Source organism: Euprymna scolopes, chromosome 31 (assembly GCF_053919585.1).
Source record: "Euprymna scolopes isolate OS-2025 chromosome 31, ASM5391958v1, whole genome shotgun sequence".
Taxonomy (NCBI): domain Eukaryota; kingdom Metazoa; phylum Mollusca; class Cephalopoda; order Sepiida; family Sepiolidae; genus Euprymna; species Euprymna scolopes.
The window spans coordinates 36,616,150-36,634,154 of NC_136512.1; the positions used below are offsets into that span (position 1 = coordinate 36,616,150).

The 18,005-nt window shown below is 32.7% G+C and overlaps 1 protein-coding gene across 2 annotated transcripts in view; it reads right to left on the reverse strand.

Moving 5' to 3' along the window:
- LOC145255695 (nitric oxide synthase, inducible-like) overlaps positions 1-18,005 on the reverse strand; it is a 203,244-nt gene that overhangs the window by 83,128 nt on the left and 102,111 nt on the right. For both annotated transcript variants that reach the window (XM_080114269.1, XM_080114268.1), the window contains exons 13-15: positions 15,834-15,938; positions 8,798-8,844; positions 2,539-2,598 (exon numbers count right to left, since the gene is read on the reverse strand). In XM_080114269.1, the coding sequence (XP_079970395.1) occupies positions 2,539-2,598; positions 8,798-8,844; positions 15,834-15,938 (212 nt within the window). The remainder of the gene's footprint in view (positions 1-2,538; positions 2,599-8,797; positions 8,845-15,833; positions 15,939-18,005) is intronic.

The window sequence follows — 18,005 nt, forward strand, 5'->3', positions numbered from 1 at the left end:
ATACTTTAAAGGAGCTGTCCCGGAGTACTGCAGATATAAGATAAACTCGATACGAGCTATATTACTACAGAGGATGAAAGATCAATAATTGTGAAATTATAAATCAGCTTAAAAAGGAGAAACAAAAAAAAAATATTTTAATCATTTAACATTGACAAATAAAATATTGACAAATAAAATATTGACAAATAAAATATTGACAAATAAAATATTGACAAATAAATGTTTTAGATATTGTCTCCTCATCAGCACAAATGAGGGGAGTGTAAGATAAGGAAAGACACCGAAAATTAAACTAACATATTTGGAGGGAGTATGGAAATGCTAGAAATTATTTAGAAAAAGAAAAAGAAGAAAGATGAAAAAAAAAAAAAATTTTTTATTTTTATTATGTTTGTATTTATTTTTTCATGGAGTTAAATTCTTGTTTATATATATAATTAATATTCCATATATTTCTAATTGTATTTAAAAAAAAATTAGTATTAGGTTAAATAAAAAATAATATTGTTTTTATATATATAGCTGAACATCAAAAACGACATTATCTTTGCAGTACTAAGCTAAATAAACATAGGAATTATTTTAAAGACAAGTAATGATAATATATCTTAGTGGAAAAAATTAAAATATTTTATGATGTTTAAAGGGCCAAATAGTAAAATGAGAAAATAAAAATTACATTTTTGATCTTAAATAGGATAAGATATCATAGTACCTTTATAGAAAAACGGTCCCAGAGTCCTTGTGAGTAGATAAGTCTTTAAAATTTGTGCCCAAAGATAAAATCATCATGGAATTTTACATATTCAAATAACTACTCACCGAATTAAAAAAAAACCCAAAAAAACAAACAAACAAACAAACAAACAAACAAACAAACAAACCGCTATGGAACCGCCTTTCTATAAAGGTATTTTTTTTATTAACTTTTTTCTAAATATAATTCTTTGCTTTTGTTTATATCGGATGCTATCTTATCTTAGGTCCAAGGGGAGTAACTCTTCCGTGTTATTTCTTTTTATTATTAATCGCTACAGACACAGGAATATCTATTCTTGCTTTACCTATACCTGCACGTGTAAGTTTTACCAATATGCTATAACGTTAACAAAAACCGACTTCGCAATCTAGTGGGAGATGATCTCTTTTCTCGTAACCCCTTTCACACGGAAAAGATGTTAAACTCTCTCTCTACTGTATAATTATGTTGATATTAGGTGCCCAACTGAGCTCCAATTTCTGATCCCCCTTCCCCTGTAAAACATTCACAGCAAGAACTCATCTAGCTATAACCACAGCAAAGAACTTCTCTACCAAAAGTAAAACGGAATTTCCATGAACAAAGATTCTTTTCTAAAATATTCTATTTGTGGAATAAAATACTGCAAGGCTACTTACCAACCAACATTGTCATCTTCAAGACTAATGTAAACAAATACTTGTTGAGCCCTCCTCTTGGATGATCAATTATTCTTAAGATATCTTCTGCTCATTCCACATTCTTCCTTGGCACCAAAGCCAACAGAGTCTAGCCTATTATTGAGATGGCTTAATCCCTGTTGAGTGAGGCATATCTCTAGTACTGTGCAGTTCTAGGGGAGGGTTATTTTTCCAAGCTTTGCCTTCTCTTTTTCAGAAGGGCTTAGTTTATTGCTAATTGCTTGAGGCACACCAGCCAGGGAATGCCAACAAGATTGTGTAGACTTCTTTTACAAGCCAGAATGCTTTTTTTTCTATGTGCTGGCTCTTCAATCCTGCTATACGGCCCTTGTATCACATCTTCCCGTTGTGTGAGGGAGATAAATAAATTATTATCTAGTGGCCTTGATAAACAAACACCCATTAGTATAAAAAAAAATGATTGAAAATAAAAGAAAAATGGTTGGATCATTCTACCACCCCAGTCTTACTGCTGATGCAATCCTCTGCCTGTATAAGAGCCAAGTACGTCCTAGGATGGAGTACTGTTGCCAAATCTGGGCAGGAGCTGCTTGGAGCCTCCTATCTAGTCTTGAAAGAGTTCGAAACCAATTTTGTAACCTAGTAGGTGATACCCTTTTCTCTTCCCTGCAACCTTTTTTCCACAGAAGAGATGTTGCCTGTCTCTGCTCTATCGTTATTTTCATTGTAAGTGCTCGTCTGAGATCCAATCTATGATCCCCCTTTTGGCAAACTTTCACAAAAAAACACTTGTCTAGCTAAAACCACTGTCAATAATTTCCTCCACTCTCTATCAGTGCCTAAACCTAAATGTGGATTCTATGAATAAAGCTTCTTTCCTAGAATTGTCAGCTTGTGGAAGTTTGTTCTTCTGGTTTGCTTTCCAACTGACTACAATATTGTCATCTTCAAGTTCAATGTGAACAAATTCTTGTTGAACCGTCCTCTTAAATAACCAAATCATGCCAAAATTCCATTACTAATAATTATTACGCTATTGTCCCAAATTAACCCTTACCACATGGAAATCTGAACGAATCTTGTCATCATATGTAGTAATCTCTTTGTAAAAAAAGAAAATGATTCAACACTTACCTCATATTTTTCAAATAAATGGAGTCAGTTTCTACTTTATTGTCATTTGTTTGTTTCTTTCTGCAATGAAACAGAGGGGAAAAAGTTTAAAATAACAAAACAGAAAAACTTTAAAAAAATGATCTGTTCTTTTGTATGTATATGAAAGATGAACTATGAACTCCAATTCCATAGCTCGTGTCAGCGTTAGTAAATGTACAACAGTCGAGGTGTCAAGGTCAGCTCACAGGGCAAGATCAAGGAAACATGGGAGGAAGGGATAAGGATGGATTTGAAAGAAGGAGAAATAAATAAAGTTTGGAAATCAATTTCTAAAAGCCATCCAACACATGCCAGCATGTAAAACAGTCATTAAACCGAACATGATGATGAAAGAAAAACTGATGAGGATGCTTGGGTTAATGAATGTAGAATGGTGAAAGGATCGGCTCACCAGGTAATGCCAACTGAAACATGGGCAGAAGCAATCAAAATAAATTCAAGAGAAAGAAGGGTAAATAAATAAAAGGTTTGTTTGAAAATACATTTATTAAAGCAGTTTAATACATGCTAGTATGTAGAACTGAAATTTAATCGATTTAATATTGATTGATGAAAGGATGAATAAGAGTGTTTAGGTTAGAAGATGTAGAACAGTTGAAGTATCAGGGTCAAATGACAAGGGAAAGCCAAGAAAAATATGGTAGGAAGTGATAAGAATGTACTTGAAAGAAAGAAAAATAAAGACCTGACCAGGGATATGTTAGTCTGGAAAGCAATTTCTGAAAGCCGTCTAACAGATGTCAATGTATTAGGTATAGGAGGTTAAAACGATGATGATGATGATGATGATGATGATGATGCTGCTGCTGCTGCTGATGATGATGATGCTGATGCTGATGCTGATGATGATGTGAGTGAGTGAATCAAATAAACGAATCTATGATTATAAAAACAAATTCATCAATTGAAATGTTGCGTTTCATCAATGTGACAGAAGTGTACCGGCATATTCAAATGATCTCTGTTTCTTTTTCCAATGTTGACCCCTTAGCAGCTATTTTTACAGGCTAAAAACAGAATCGAAATTGTTTGACGTAGAAAAACTGGTCTTTATTCAAACGAAGAGAGAAAACCCCACGTTATGCACTCATTTATATAGAAGGAATCAAAGGGAGATAACTCCGAGTTACTTAATGTTTAAAATACATGCTATCAGAAAACTGATAAGGAGAGGCAACTCTTCTTGAAAATCAGACTTAACATTGACAAATCTCCAACACCGCCCCTCAATGTGAATAGGGGTTAAGTTAGTTTTCCAATACAGTTCATTGAGCTTCACAAATTGTCTGCTCACAAGTCCCTTTTTTTATTTCATTTTTTCCCATACATTTTCTACTTCTCTGTAAATCCTTGAAATGTTTATGAATTTGCAAATTTAACAAAAGTTTTAAGCTTCAACATGTGCACAGAGAGCAGTGTCAGAAATTTCGTGAAAACTATTGAATAATTCCACCCGCTATCTTTCGAAGCTTATAACTCCTCGAAAAATGTAATTCAAGCCCTAATTTTCTTTTCAATTAAAGGAGCAAGGACCAAGGTTTCATTAAAAAAAAACCCCAAACAACGTGTTTTATTTAAAAAAAAAAAAAGGGTTTAAACTTCGGACTTTACAGGTAAATTTCTAAAAAACACTACTTTGTTTTTGTTTTAAATTTGAATATATTATTTATTGATCTTTTATCTTAAATTTGTGATATATAAAACTTTGGTACATAAATTAATTATTTACTTTTTAATAGACATTTGAAAATGGGGGGGGGGTGAATTTAAAAAAACATTTGTCTAAAATATTCGATTTATTCGAAAGAGCATAAAATTTCACATTGACCCTGAAAATATCGTAAAAATAGAATCAATAGAAAAATTTTGATAGATTTTTAAAGTTTAAAAATTGAAAAATACTGAACTCGTAACATTCAATTAATTTCATTACTATTTAAAAAAAATATTTCTATTACTTTTTATACAACTTTAATAGTTTATTTTGGAAGTATAATCCATAAAGAAAATAAAAACCCCACTTTTATAGGAGAAATTACGCGTTTTTTTATATTTTATTTGCAGTTTCGTGTTAGGGGTGTCAAAAATTCCTACAAAAGTTCTGATACACCTAGCACAGCGATTAGTCCTTTTTATGCCAAGGTTAGAAGCTGTTTTTCCTTAAGGTTAGAAGCAACCATTTTGAAACTGTTTTCACAAATTTTTACTCCAGAAAGGCAACTGTACAGAATTTTGTTTGGCTGCAAAACTGTTCCATTGCTTGTCAAGCATGGAAATATATATGAAAGATAAATACCGGGAATTTGTTACACTTGATTTAATTCAAAGTTTCATTTTTAAGAAAAGGAAAATGTGTCATGGTGGTTTGTATCGGCAGTCTGTCAAATGAATCATAATTTCCACACCAATTTTTCAAAGTGCTGCAAAAAATCGGCTATCAGAGTACTTAACTTTAACGTCACTTCTTGCACGAGTGGATTATCAGTTTTCACAATGAGAAGGTCATGGGTGCATTCAAGTTTATGAGAGTCGTTGGCCTTCTTTGTCTTTTCTCCAACTTTGATTTGCTTTAGTTTTCTATTCCTTTTGGATCGGGGGTATCGCTTCTTTGACAGTCATCTTTTTCATCTTCGTCAAAGCGACCATTACCAACTCGATCAGTGGGTCGACAATTTAGTTCTTGACATTTTCCTGATGAACCTTCTTCCAAATTTTATGGAAGTTTTTAAGTATCCCATTCCCTCCTCCATTCATCTGAGAGAGATTTTTTGCCGATCAATTCGTTCTTTGTTTACACATTCTCTTTTTGCTTTCTTTTTAATATATTGGCGATGTTCTCAACCAGTCATAGATATTGACTTCCCATTTTGGGTTGAGCTGATAAATCAGTAAAAACTTGTTTTTCACGTGCAAGTTTTATTTTGGTTTTCACATTTCGAAAATCACTTTCACAATTCCGAGACATTGAGTGTTTTGGTTTCCATCAGTTTTTGAAATGAGGAACGATGTTTTCCACCCAGACATGCTCCACAGAAGTTGATATCCTCTTTTGTGTTATTGCATGAGCAAATAATTACTGCATGGGCTGCTTCCTTTATTTTATTGCAGTTTAAATAGTTCTCAACTTTCGAACCTGTAGCTACTATTTTCTGTTTGTCCAGAATTTTACAACCTGTCTCGGTAAATATGCAGGTCTTCTCAGATTTAGTAGCTCTCGATACACTTAATAAGTTACAACATAATTTGGGAACGTACTGAGTCTAATACAACTTTAATTTTTGGTATTTCCCTTTTGGTACACTTACATTTAATTCTATTGTTCCTACTCCTAATGCTTCAAATAGAAATCCATCATCAAGGGTTATTTTTTCTGCCTCATCCAATTTCCGGAAATTAATAAATTTCTTCATGTGATATGTAGCACCAAAATCCACAATCCAGTCTGTAATTGTATTCTTAGACAACGCATTATGTGAGAAAAGTCCGACAACATTTGTAATTCATTTATATTTAATTATTTGGACAATTATGCTCATCATCTAGTTGTTGTTTTTACGACGTTTCGGCCAATTATTCCTCTGGCCTTCGTCATCTGCGATGGATGAGCCATGTTATGCGCATGCCTAACAACTGCCTTCCAAAGCAAATGCTCTACGGTCAACTAAAAGAGGGTAGAAATCTGTAGTTGTTTATAACTAGTTGACTTTAATATATATATATATATATATATATATATATATATATATATATATATATATATATTAGATAGATACATAGATAGATATAGATGTTTTTATTTGTTTTTGTTAGCGATACTTTCTTGAATGAATTCAAGTATTTATACGAAAGTGCATTTTTACCTAAATGCTTGTTGGGAATAATTTTCCCATTGACCAATCTGGTACACCTTTTAATGGGGAGCGACATATATATTATTTTTAAAATATAATTATCCACTGACACGTGTTTCGTCGTCCACGACTCATCAGAGTGTGGAGATGAGTAATTTGTATATTTTTTTATTTAATTATTTGGACTATTATCCACAGCTTCTAGTTGTTGTTTTCGCGACGTTTCGGCCAATTATTCCTCTGGCTTTCATCAGGTGATTAATGTCGACGGGATAGGAATGTTAAATCCTCCAACTACATCCAAAGCAATTACTGTTTTCAATAGCTACTGTCATCTCATCACGGTTTGGTCAACTAATCCTCTAATTGCTGTGGATGTAGTTGGCATATTCGACATTTCTATCCTAGAGGAATGATTGGCCAGAACGTCGTGAAAAACAACTACAAGATAAGGATAATAGTCCAAATAATTAAATAAAAAAATATACAATTTACTCATCCTGCATTTTCTTTACAATATAAACTTTTCTATTTCAGATAATTCCGCTTGAAATTTTCTTTAGTATTTTCACCAAGCAGTCGACAGTCACGTTTCATGTGTCCGTTTTTTTTTTGTTTTTTCACAGTGATAACATTTGAGTCCTTTTCTACTGGCATGGTGTCTTGATGTCATGGCTTTCAATTCGGCATTATTATCTTCCCCTTTCTTTAATTCTGTATTCTTCCCGTAATAGTCGCTCACTTAAGAATCTCTTGATTAGCTTTGAGTGCTATCACCAATATGTTGTAAGAATCTGGAAGTGTAGTCAGGAGATGCACAACTCGTTTATTAAGTCACCAATGACTTCCGAGTCATCAAATATCTCAACCATCGTTTTGATGCGTTCGTTAACAGTCATCAAGATTCAAGAAATTGAGGAAGGGTTGGGATAGATGAATTAAGACAGAGAGGGTGAGATTTATTTATTTATTCAATAATACATAATTCATAATTTAACAAAGTATAATTATTAGATTTATTGTAAAAAGTTTGAATTTAGGTAATTTTATAGAATCACTCCCACCTCACACAACCCTAATCCTAACTAACGGTTCAAAATGCCTAAGAAAAAGAACTGGCTCTGAGACACGAGATGGATTATGATTGTATAAAAATACACTTTTATACAGGGTTAAAAAGTTACTGTTAACATTTACTTTGTTGCTATCCTATTCTAAATAATTTGTTTCAACTGCGAAATGTAAACAAATCTTTGAGGATTTTAATTTTTATTTAATGCGGACTATTAACTTCATCTTTTCTTGATTTTGTTTCACGACGTTTCGGCCAACTAATCCTCTGGCCTTCGTCAGGTGGTAACCGTGACGGGATAGGAACTCCGAATCTCAACAATTACTGCCTTACACAGATGTTGTCGTCTCACCACGTTTTGACCAAGTAAACCTCTGGCTGGCTTTTGGTGAGACGACAACAACTATGGATGGCAGTAATTGCCGAGAATGCAGTTAGGAGATTCAGAGTTCCTATCCCATTGCGGTTACCACCTGACGAAGACCAGAGGAATAGTTGGCCGAAACATTGTGAAACAACAACTAAGAAAACATGAGGAAAATAGTCCGCAATAAATAAAAATTAATAAATAATACTCATCTCAATAATGAATTCCAATTAAATAATATATGAATATTTGAGGATTTACAAATAACAAATAAAAAAGTTATTCCTTTGTTTCTGCTGAGTTATTCCACCAGAACTGCTCTTCGTGAGAGGAAAGAAATGTCAGTATTTATGACTGCTCCATATTTAATTAATAATTCAGGCCTCTACGAAAAACTTATCTTTAGTTGACCTTTGACAACTAAATATTTTCGTTTACTAGCCAAATAGAAAAGTTACTAGCCAAACTCATATGATTTTTAGAATATGACATGTTAGTTCGGTGACGAGTATTATGCACATCATAAAGATTTTTCTGTGTTTTTTTTAACAAGTACAATGCTAAATATACAACAAATTTTATGTTTATACTTGAAGGTATAAACATTCTCATTTTTTCAGATAATTTTTAAACAGCCTTCGTAAAAAAAAAATGTATATTGTTCTATTAAACTTTTATTGTTTAAATAATTTAACTTTGTCCGTTTTATATATACATAAAAAAAAAAGTTGAAAAGATATTTTTCACTCAATAGTGAGCTTTAGAAGATTGTCAGTGAAAGAAATACAATCGCTAAAAGATGTGTTTTTATTTCTAGTTGCCACTTTGAAAGATCACTCGCAAATGCGACTGTTTCACTCGCAATGTAAAGCCCTGTAAACTATATTGACAAGATTCAGATGATGAGGTCAAGGAAATTTTACTTACTGTTCAGTTACTTTTCGGCTGAGTTCCCAAATGGTTTTCTTCAGTTTCTAAAAGGATGAGAAAAATAGGAATTAAAAAAAATGGGTTTGAATAAAACGGTTAAATAAAAATGCACAGATGCATCTGTCCGACTTGCTCATATTGGCATGAAAGCTCCTTTCCTTCAACAATTAAAAATACAAATTTTCATTTCATCGATTGCCATAAAAAACCCAACCTGATTGCTCATCATTCAAACTACTTGGCATAACATTCACGGTTAACAGAATTGGAACAAATACACAGAAGATATTGCCAAAGCTGCTGCAAGGAAGATGGGCTCCCTCTACCGAGCTAGAAAACTTCTCACATCTTCGAGTATTCTATATCTCTACAAAGCCACTATTTACCCATGCATAGAGTATTGTCGTCACATCTGGGTTGGTGCATTAGCTAATAGTCTTTCCTTTTTGGACAGGGTACAAAAACGAGAATTTAATTTAATATGCCCCACACTATCTAACACACCACAGTCTCTGTCCCATCATCCCTTATTTACAAATACTTTAACGGGATGTGCTTTGACGAATGTTCTACACTGATGCTCCTCTGTGCAAATACCCCTGATCAACCCATCAGTCAACAAGATTCCACCCCTTCACTGTAAAGTTTAAAAAAAAAGAGGTTGTTGAAAAATGTTGAAAAAAAAATTGATTGTTTTTTTTGTCGATTATACCGTTATATTCATCTATTCTGTCCTACAAATGCAAAAATTATAAGAGGAAACTTGCTGGCGCATGTTCCTCTATTTTAAGCCAAAACAGTCAGTCTAAATTAAAGGGCAAGAATTCCCTGACATGGGGTGTAGGACATCTCATGAGTCAGCCTCTCATTTTTATTGGTGGGTCAATCAAATCACAAGAAAATTGACCCTCAGAATCAGTGAGTAAAAAAAAGTAGGCAGTTGGGAACGAGGTGAGTAGGAAAATAGTTCAGAGTCAAAAAAAAAAAAAAAATAGTTCAGAGTCAAAAAAATAAAGAAATAGTTCAGAGTCAAAAAAAAAAAAAATAGTTCAGAGTCAAAAAAATAAAGAAATAGTTCAGAGTAAAAAAAAAAAAAAATAGTTCAGAGTCAAAAAAATAAAGAAATAGTTCAGAGTCAAAAAAAAAAATAGTTCAGAGTCAAAAAAATAAAGAAATAGTTCAGAGTCAAAAAAAAAAAAAAAATAGTTCAGAGTCAAAAAAATAAAGAAATAGTTCAGAGTCAAAAAAAAAAAAATAGTTCAGAGTCAAAAAAATAAAGAAATAGTTCAGAGTAAAAAAAAAAAAAAAATAGTTCAGAGTCAAAAAAATAAAGAAATAGTTCAGAGTCAAAAAAAAAAAATAGTTCAGAGTCAAAAAAATAAAGAAATAGTTCAGAGTCAAAAAAAAAAATAGTTCAGAGTCAAAAAAATAAAGAAATAGTTCAGAGTCAAAAAAAAAAAAAATAGTTCAGAGTCAAAAAAATAAAGAAATAGTTCAGAGTCAAAAAAAAAAAATAGTTCAGAGTCAAAAAAATAAAGAAATAGTTCAGAGTCAAAAAAAAAAAAAAAGAAAAGAAAAAAGATCCTTGCCAACAAAACAAGAAATTTTGATGGCTAATTGTGAGAAGGGCAATTAATTAATTATGAGTTCATCTCTTCGCTGAAAAGGAATTGCATAGATTGAAGCCCTCCAATGAGGAAATCACCATTTCCTTCATAAGCTCAACCCCTCCACGTATACTAGCAATAAAGTATTTTAACTTCCCTGGGGAGAAACTTACACAAAGTATGTTCAAAGTTTAATAAAACAGCAATAACAAAGAAAGGAAGACGCTTTTCCTAATTTTAAAACCCCATTTTTCATTCAAAAGGATATACCTCCGTGTTTCATGTTTAAAATGAACATGTCCTCTATAGTAACAAACCTAACTGAATGGTTAACTGTCGGTATAAACCGCTTTATACTCTCTAAGAAATTCCAATAAAAGCCTAACACCCTCTCCAGAACGTACTGCTGCCATTGTGCACAACCTACTTTTTCCATTGCTTCCAACAAAATAGATGTACTGAGACTAATATCGCCTTTAGGACTGCCAGCAACCACTGTAAAAGAGTAATAAATAAAATGAAAGTGTTGTATGCTCAGTCTGCCAAGTTCAAAACAGCTGAGCAGCAGCTTGATTCCTACAAGTTTGGCGAATAACAAACAGGGTCCTGAACAAAGGTATGTCCTCTATTCCAACCATCATCAATGGACCAGAAGTAATCTCGTCAGCATCAGACAAAGGGAAAAACTTTGCAGCAAAATCTACCCTTTGAAAATAGGGCCGCATATCTCCCCATATTTCCTCTTGTGTCTGAAAACACGCGACATACACATATCTGTGCGTGATGTTGCTAAGCTAATCAAAAACCTTGATTCCAGTAAAGCAACTGACCCTGATGGCATTCCAATTATAGTGCTCAAAAAGCTTCAATCAGAACTAGCTCCCATACTTACAACACTGTTTAAACGTTGTCTTAAGGCGAAATGCTTCCCAACACTTTGGAAAACCTTATCAGTGTGCCCTGTATTTAAGAATTCAAGCAATCGGTTATCTCCCTCTCAGTACAGGCCAATCAGTCTCCTGTGCATCACGAGTAAGTTGCTGGAATCGGTGATAAACAGAGAAGTGGTCAACCACCTCAGCAAAAATAATCTGTTCAATGACATGTAATATGGTTTCTATTCTGCTAAATCTACAGCTCATGTGCTAACAGTAATATCTCACAGTATTAGCAAATCTCTTGACAGAGACTTCATTTCTAGGGCAATTGTTCTTGACATATCAAAGGCTTTTGACAAAGTATGGCATAAAGGTCTACTTCACAAGATCTTCAGCTATGGAATAGCTGGAAATATTTTCTCAATTATTAAATCCTTTCTTTTTGATAGGTTTATAAGAGTAGAAATCAGAAGCTCACAGTATCAACACTGGCGTCCCCCCAGAGTTCCATCCTGGGCCTAACTCTCTTCCTGATCTACATCAATGATTTCCCAAATCACATTCTTAAATCATTCATAGACATCACGACCATCTATGGCAACAGTTCTAGGGCCGGAAATGACCAAGATCTCTCTGATTCTCTCTCTTGCAAATGATAAAATAGGTGGCTGGTTAATTTTTAATGCATCACTTATGATCTGAAATGGAGCACATGCATAAAAGTCATTGTCACGGTCACTGGAAACATGGTTGGATCATTTTACCGCTCCAGTAAATATCTCACTGCCAATGCAATCCTCTACTTGTATAAGAACCAAGTACATCCTGACTATTCGGAGTTCAAAATCGGCATAACCTGGTAGGTTATGTCTTTTCTCTTTCCTGTAACCTCTTTCCTACAGAAGAGACGTTGCTAGCCTATCTCTGCTCTATTGTTATTTTCATGGCAGGTGCTCATCTGAGCTCTAATCTATGTTCCCCTCCCTCTTACCAAACTTTCACAAAAAATCCTTGTCTAGCCAAAACCACTATCAACAATTTTCTCCCACTCTCAATCTGTGCCTAAATTTAAACATGGATTTCATGAACAAAGACTTTTTCCTAGAACTGCTCACCTGTGAAAGTGTTCTGCTGGCCTACTTTTCAGCTGACTACAATATGGTTGTCTTCAAGTCTAATGTAAACAAGTTCTTGCTGAACGTAAATAATCAAAGTATACCAAATTCCCATTACTACCCATTACTATGCTGTTGTCCTGATGACTATTTTACACCTATTAATCCTTATCTTCTAGTGGCCTTCGGGCCTTGATAAGTGGTAACTCCTTTGTAAAAAAAGAAAAAAAGGATACGAAAAACTAACAAAAAATCCAAAGAAAAACCAAAACCAAAAACAAAATACTAACCACCATAATAATTCATGATAAATCAGCTTTCAAAACTATGTTCCCCTATTTTTTTCCGGCATTTTTGCCCGTATCTAATATTTGCCGTACATTTGTTGTTGACACAAACCTTATTTACGAGCATCCCTGACCGAAAGGAAACATAAGTGTTAATAGTGTCAGAAAATATAGTCTCTTCACGAAAGAGACGCGAACAAACTGAACTGATGCATATAAGTAAATAAAAACTTTATATTATCTACCAAGGCATGTGGCAGCAACACATAAATACAAAACACAGGAATAGAAAAAGGAAATGATACTTTATACAACAAAAAATACAAGACAAGCGAACATAAAACAGTTTTGATATGCAAAAAAATAAGGGACTTCATTACCCCCTCCCTAAAAAAAAGAAAACTGTGCAAATTAAATTGTGTTAGTAATGGATTACTCTGGACTTACAAAAGGACAGTTACTGAGTCATATTATGAACCAAGAAGTCACAATGTTCAGGCTCAAACAATAGCCGTTACAAGGGCAGAAGCCATAATGATGGAACTGACCGAGAATTAAGCAATAAGCTAATAGCCATGAGATCGGCAACTTCATCAATACCACAAGCGAAAACTTTAATGGACTATGCCTTGCCCTTAAAGCAACAATCTCTACGTCATTCTGAGTGGGGAATTCGCTCATTCCAGCCAGATGCTGACATGAATAAATTCATTACAAATTTGAATAAAGCATATGCCATTCATGTGAGACTGGAGTGAGAGGTTTACCCAAAATTTAAGGAAGAATTCCTGAAAGTGGCAAAACAGTTGTTAAATGAGGGAATTTTTCAACAGATGGAGGATTCTTTACATGACAATTGAAGACCTGTTATCTTCATATGGTAACCACATGTCAAATTTCAACACTTGAGCCTTGCATGGGACCTACGGTGTAAGGAGGTTGAAAGACGAACTGATTTTGCAGATAGATTAGAATGTACGATCAGAGAAGCAACAGTTCACATCAAGGAAAAATATGGAAAGTAAAAGCAGACCGAAATGTCAGCAGATTCAGTCCTTTCTTTAATGGGCGCCATGTTGAGAAGCAAAACGGTGAAAGCATGGGTACCGAACATTTTCCTGCAAAAAGTAGTAATAACCATGGATAGACTGGGGCCATTGAAAATGATGCACAAATAAATACTTAATAGATGCATTCAGTTGAACTCGTCTCCAGTGTCAAAGCTGGTAGCGTACGCTTCACAATAGTTACATAATCTGAAAAGCCCTCATGATGAACAGATAAAGCTCAAAGCCAATCACAAATGTGACACAGATCCCAAGATCGCCAAAGCTTGAAGAAGGCTATTCAACTCTGTTAAAAGACAGAAATATCTACTGAACATAATGAGAGATTAATATCAGCAAGAATATATCCCAAACAGACAGTACAATGCAGCACCGAGAAAAATTAATGGACCACTAAATAGGAGCTCGATTCCCAGCTGGAAGAAACTGATGATGAAATCAAAAATAAAATCCACTTATGTCACTTTATATTTATATGCACTTCAGATCTACTATTCCAGAATACATTCTCAAAAAACTTCTACTACTTCTACTATATAATAACAGATTACCATTAGATTATAATTATCTAAACATTTTATTTTCTTTTTACAAAGGAGTCACCACTTATCAAGGCCCGGAAGCCACTCGAGGATAAGGGTTAATGGGTATATATCAGTCAATGGGATTATAGCATAGTAATCATAAATAGTGGGAATTTTGTAAATTGGATTACTTAGGAGGACGGTTCATCAAGAATTTGTTTATGTTAAACTTGAAGACCTACAAGTTGTAGTCAGCTGGAAAGCAGGCAAACGGAAGAGAGTTCCACAGGCGTGCAGTTCTAAGAGGGAAACTTTGTTCATGGAATCTATATTTAGGTTAGGTACAGATAAAGAGTGTGGGAAATTATTGATAGTGGTTTTGGCTAGACGAGTGTTTGACGAGGGGGAACTATAGATTGAAACTCAGACGAGCACTTGCCATGAAAATAATGATAAAGCAGAGACAGACTCGTAACGTCTCTTCTTTGGGAAAGAGGTTGTAGGGAAGAGAAAAGGGCACCTCCCCATCACTAAGCTATGAAGTCTATTTTGAACTCTGTCAAGGCAGGAAAAGTTCTTTTTAGCAACTCTTGCCCAGATCTGACAACAGTACTCCATCATTAATGATAATTGTAATACCGTTTAATATTTTAAAAACATCGTATTTTGGTCACCTAAATTTTTACTTCTGTACGTATTACATTTTTCTTTACTTCATCTTGGCTTTCGGGCCAAGATCAAAGGTTAGTATCTGTTCTTCAGATGCTGCACTTCTATTTCTTGTTCTCTTTCGGTGGAGGAGAAATCCTTCACGACTGAGACAATTTTTATTTTTGTACCTTTTCTCCGCGTTAAAAAAACGACCCTGGTGTTTAACTCTGTCCCGTGGGGAGGCATAGTAAATATGTACAATTACGAATATTCATTATTGATAATTAAAAGTCAGTTTTAAATTTTATAAGAATCCTGTTAGGGTTACTTAAACTACAAAACGATTTTACTGGCAAGAATAGATTTCTTTCACGAATACATACGTTTGTTGGCGCCATATAATCATATTTTCATTTGTTTTCAGTAAAATAACTCCAGCGCTAACTTTTATTTATTTTGGAACATTAATAAATACCTAAGAAAACCTTACATTTTGTTTCATTTTCAATTATTTAATACATAACATTTCTGTCCGTGTTATTTTTTTTTTTAGCAGTTTATTCACAGTTACTATTTTACGTGACTCACGCATCATAATTAAAATCTTTTTTGACGAGAGAATTCTCTTACCAAATCTGTTTTGGCTTTATGTCATATTTCCAGCAAGGAACGTTGATACATAGGTACTTAGCAATTCAAAAAAGAATATTTGATATCTTTTTCTTTTACATCTCCTCGGGCAACGCCGAGATACGGGTCCTGCTAGTTCTAAATACATTAAAAGCAAAAAAAAAAAAAAAAAAAAAAAAAATGATGGTTCATCTTTTATGCTGCTTGAAAATCAATTTAAATAACTACGGAACTGTCCTTATTTGGTCTTTTTAGTAGATAACATAGGAATTACCTTTGCATTGCTTGGGGCATCACCCTCTCCGAATGTGCTTGTGACGATCAAAACGAACTTCTCTTCCTTCAATTTTCTGATGTCATAATCGTCCGTGCAAGAAACCTACATAATAGAAAAGAAATTAATAACATAAAATATAGCACCTAATAAACGGTGTTATGAGAGAAATAACAGCAGTGTCGAATTATTTGTGGAAGACAATATAATATTTTTATTCAACGGACATAATACATTATTTTGATTATTAGTCAGTACCTTCGGTTTCAAGGAAAAACTGGAAACCCAAACGCACATCATCACTACATTTGGATGATGAACCAGCCACATTAATTATCTTTAAGAATGAGAGCTGAGTTTGCTGTATTTCCATTAAACTGAAGGTATTGATGGATGATCAAAATAATGATAATGTCAATTGAATAATAATAAAAACGCACACATACACATCAACACACACACACATCAACACACACATATATACATAATACATACATATACATATACAAATATATATATACACACATGTATACATATATATACGTACGTATATGCATATATATATATATATATATATATATATATATATATATATATATATACATGCATGTATATACATACAGATACATAAAATATACATATCTATATACATATATATATTCGTATATATACATAGATATACACATATATATCTATATACAAACATATATACAATCATATATAAATATATATATGCATACATGTAATACACACACACACGCACACACACACACACACACACACACACACACACACACACACACATATATGTATATATATACATATATATATATATATATATATATATTACGTAGAAAGATGCGAGAATGAAATGTAATATGGTTAGGATTAAACTTAGAAATGTAAAAGAACTAGTTGTTAAAATTGGAAAAGAAAAGGACAAGATATTCTAGTAAAACATATAATAAATTTATAACTTAAAATATTGCAGAATTAAGAATTAAAAAAAAAATTCAATTGAACATTATATAACGGATGTCGTTGTTATATATATATATATATATATATATATATATATATATATATATATATATATAATTATTTTTTTTACTATAATAATAAAATACCTACAGACACTAGTGTTTCATCATTTTGAGAATCTTCAGTGCAGGGTGTCACGATTAACACCAGTTGAACGATTCGAACCCCGCAACACGAGACATCTCTGGCTCGATTAGCGGAGACCGTATCAATTCGGCTACCATTAATCGCGTGAAATAACTTTGAATTTAAACATTTTAATTTTTAAATGTTCATTTATGTCAGTCAGACAGTGATTTAATAGTTATACGATGATCTATGTATAAGTGCTAAATTGACCGACTTTAATTCAACTGAAAGTGCTCAACGATAAGAAACGAATTTCTTAAAGGGGCTGTCATAATTATTTTTTTACTATAATAATTAAATACACACACACACACACACACACACACACACACACACACACACACACACACACACACACACATATATATGTATGTATATATATATATATTATATATATGCATATATTATATAATATATATAATATACATATATATAATATATATATATATACATATATAATATATATATATACATATATATAATATATATATACATATATATAATATATATATATGCATATATATAATATATATATACATATATATAATATATATACACATATATATAATATATATACACATATATAATATATATACATATATATAATATATATACACATATATATAATATATACATATATATAATATATATATATACATATATATAATATATATATACATATATAATATATATATACATATATAATATATATATATATATATATATATATATATATATATATATATATATATATATATATATATATATATATATATATGGTGAAACGATAAAATTCTCGCCCTATAAAAACAACACTACAGCTTTATTTTAAAACTTTTATTGAAAAAATCAATTCCGATAACCTCAGTCATTGACTCAATACGAGTCCGGAATTGGGAGCATGTCTTTTCTACAAGCGTCTACAGTAACTCGGCAAATACTCGGCAGATGATAGCAATCAGGCTAGCTTTGGTGTTGTGGAAGGTCATGTTGGTGATATTC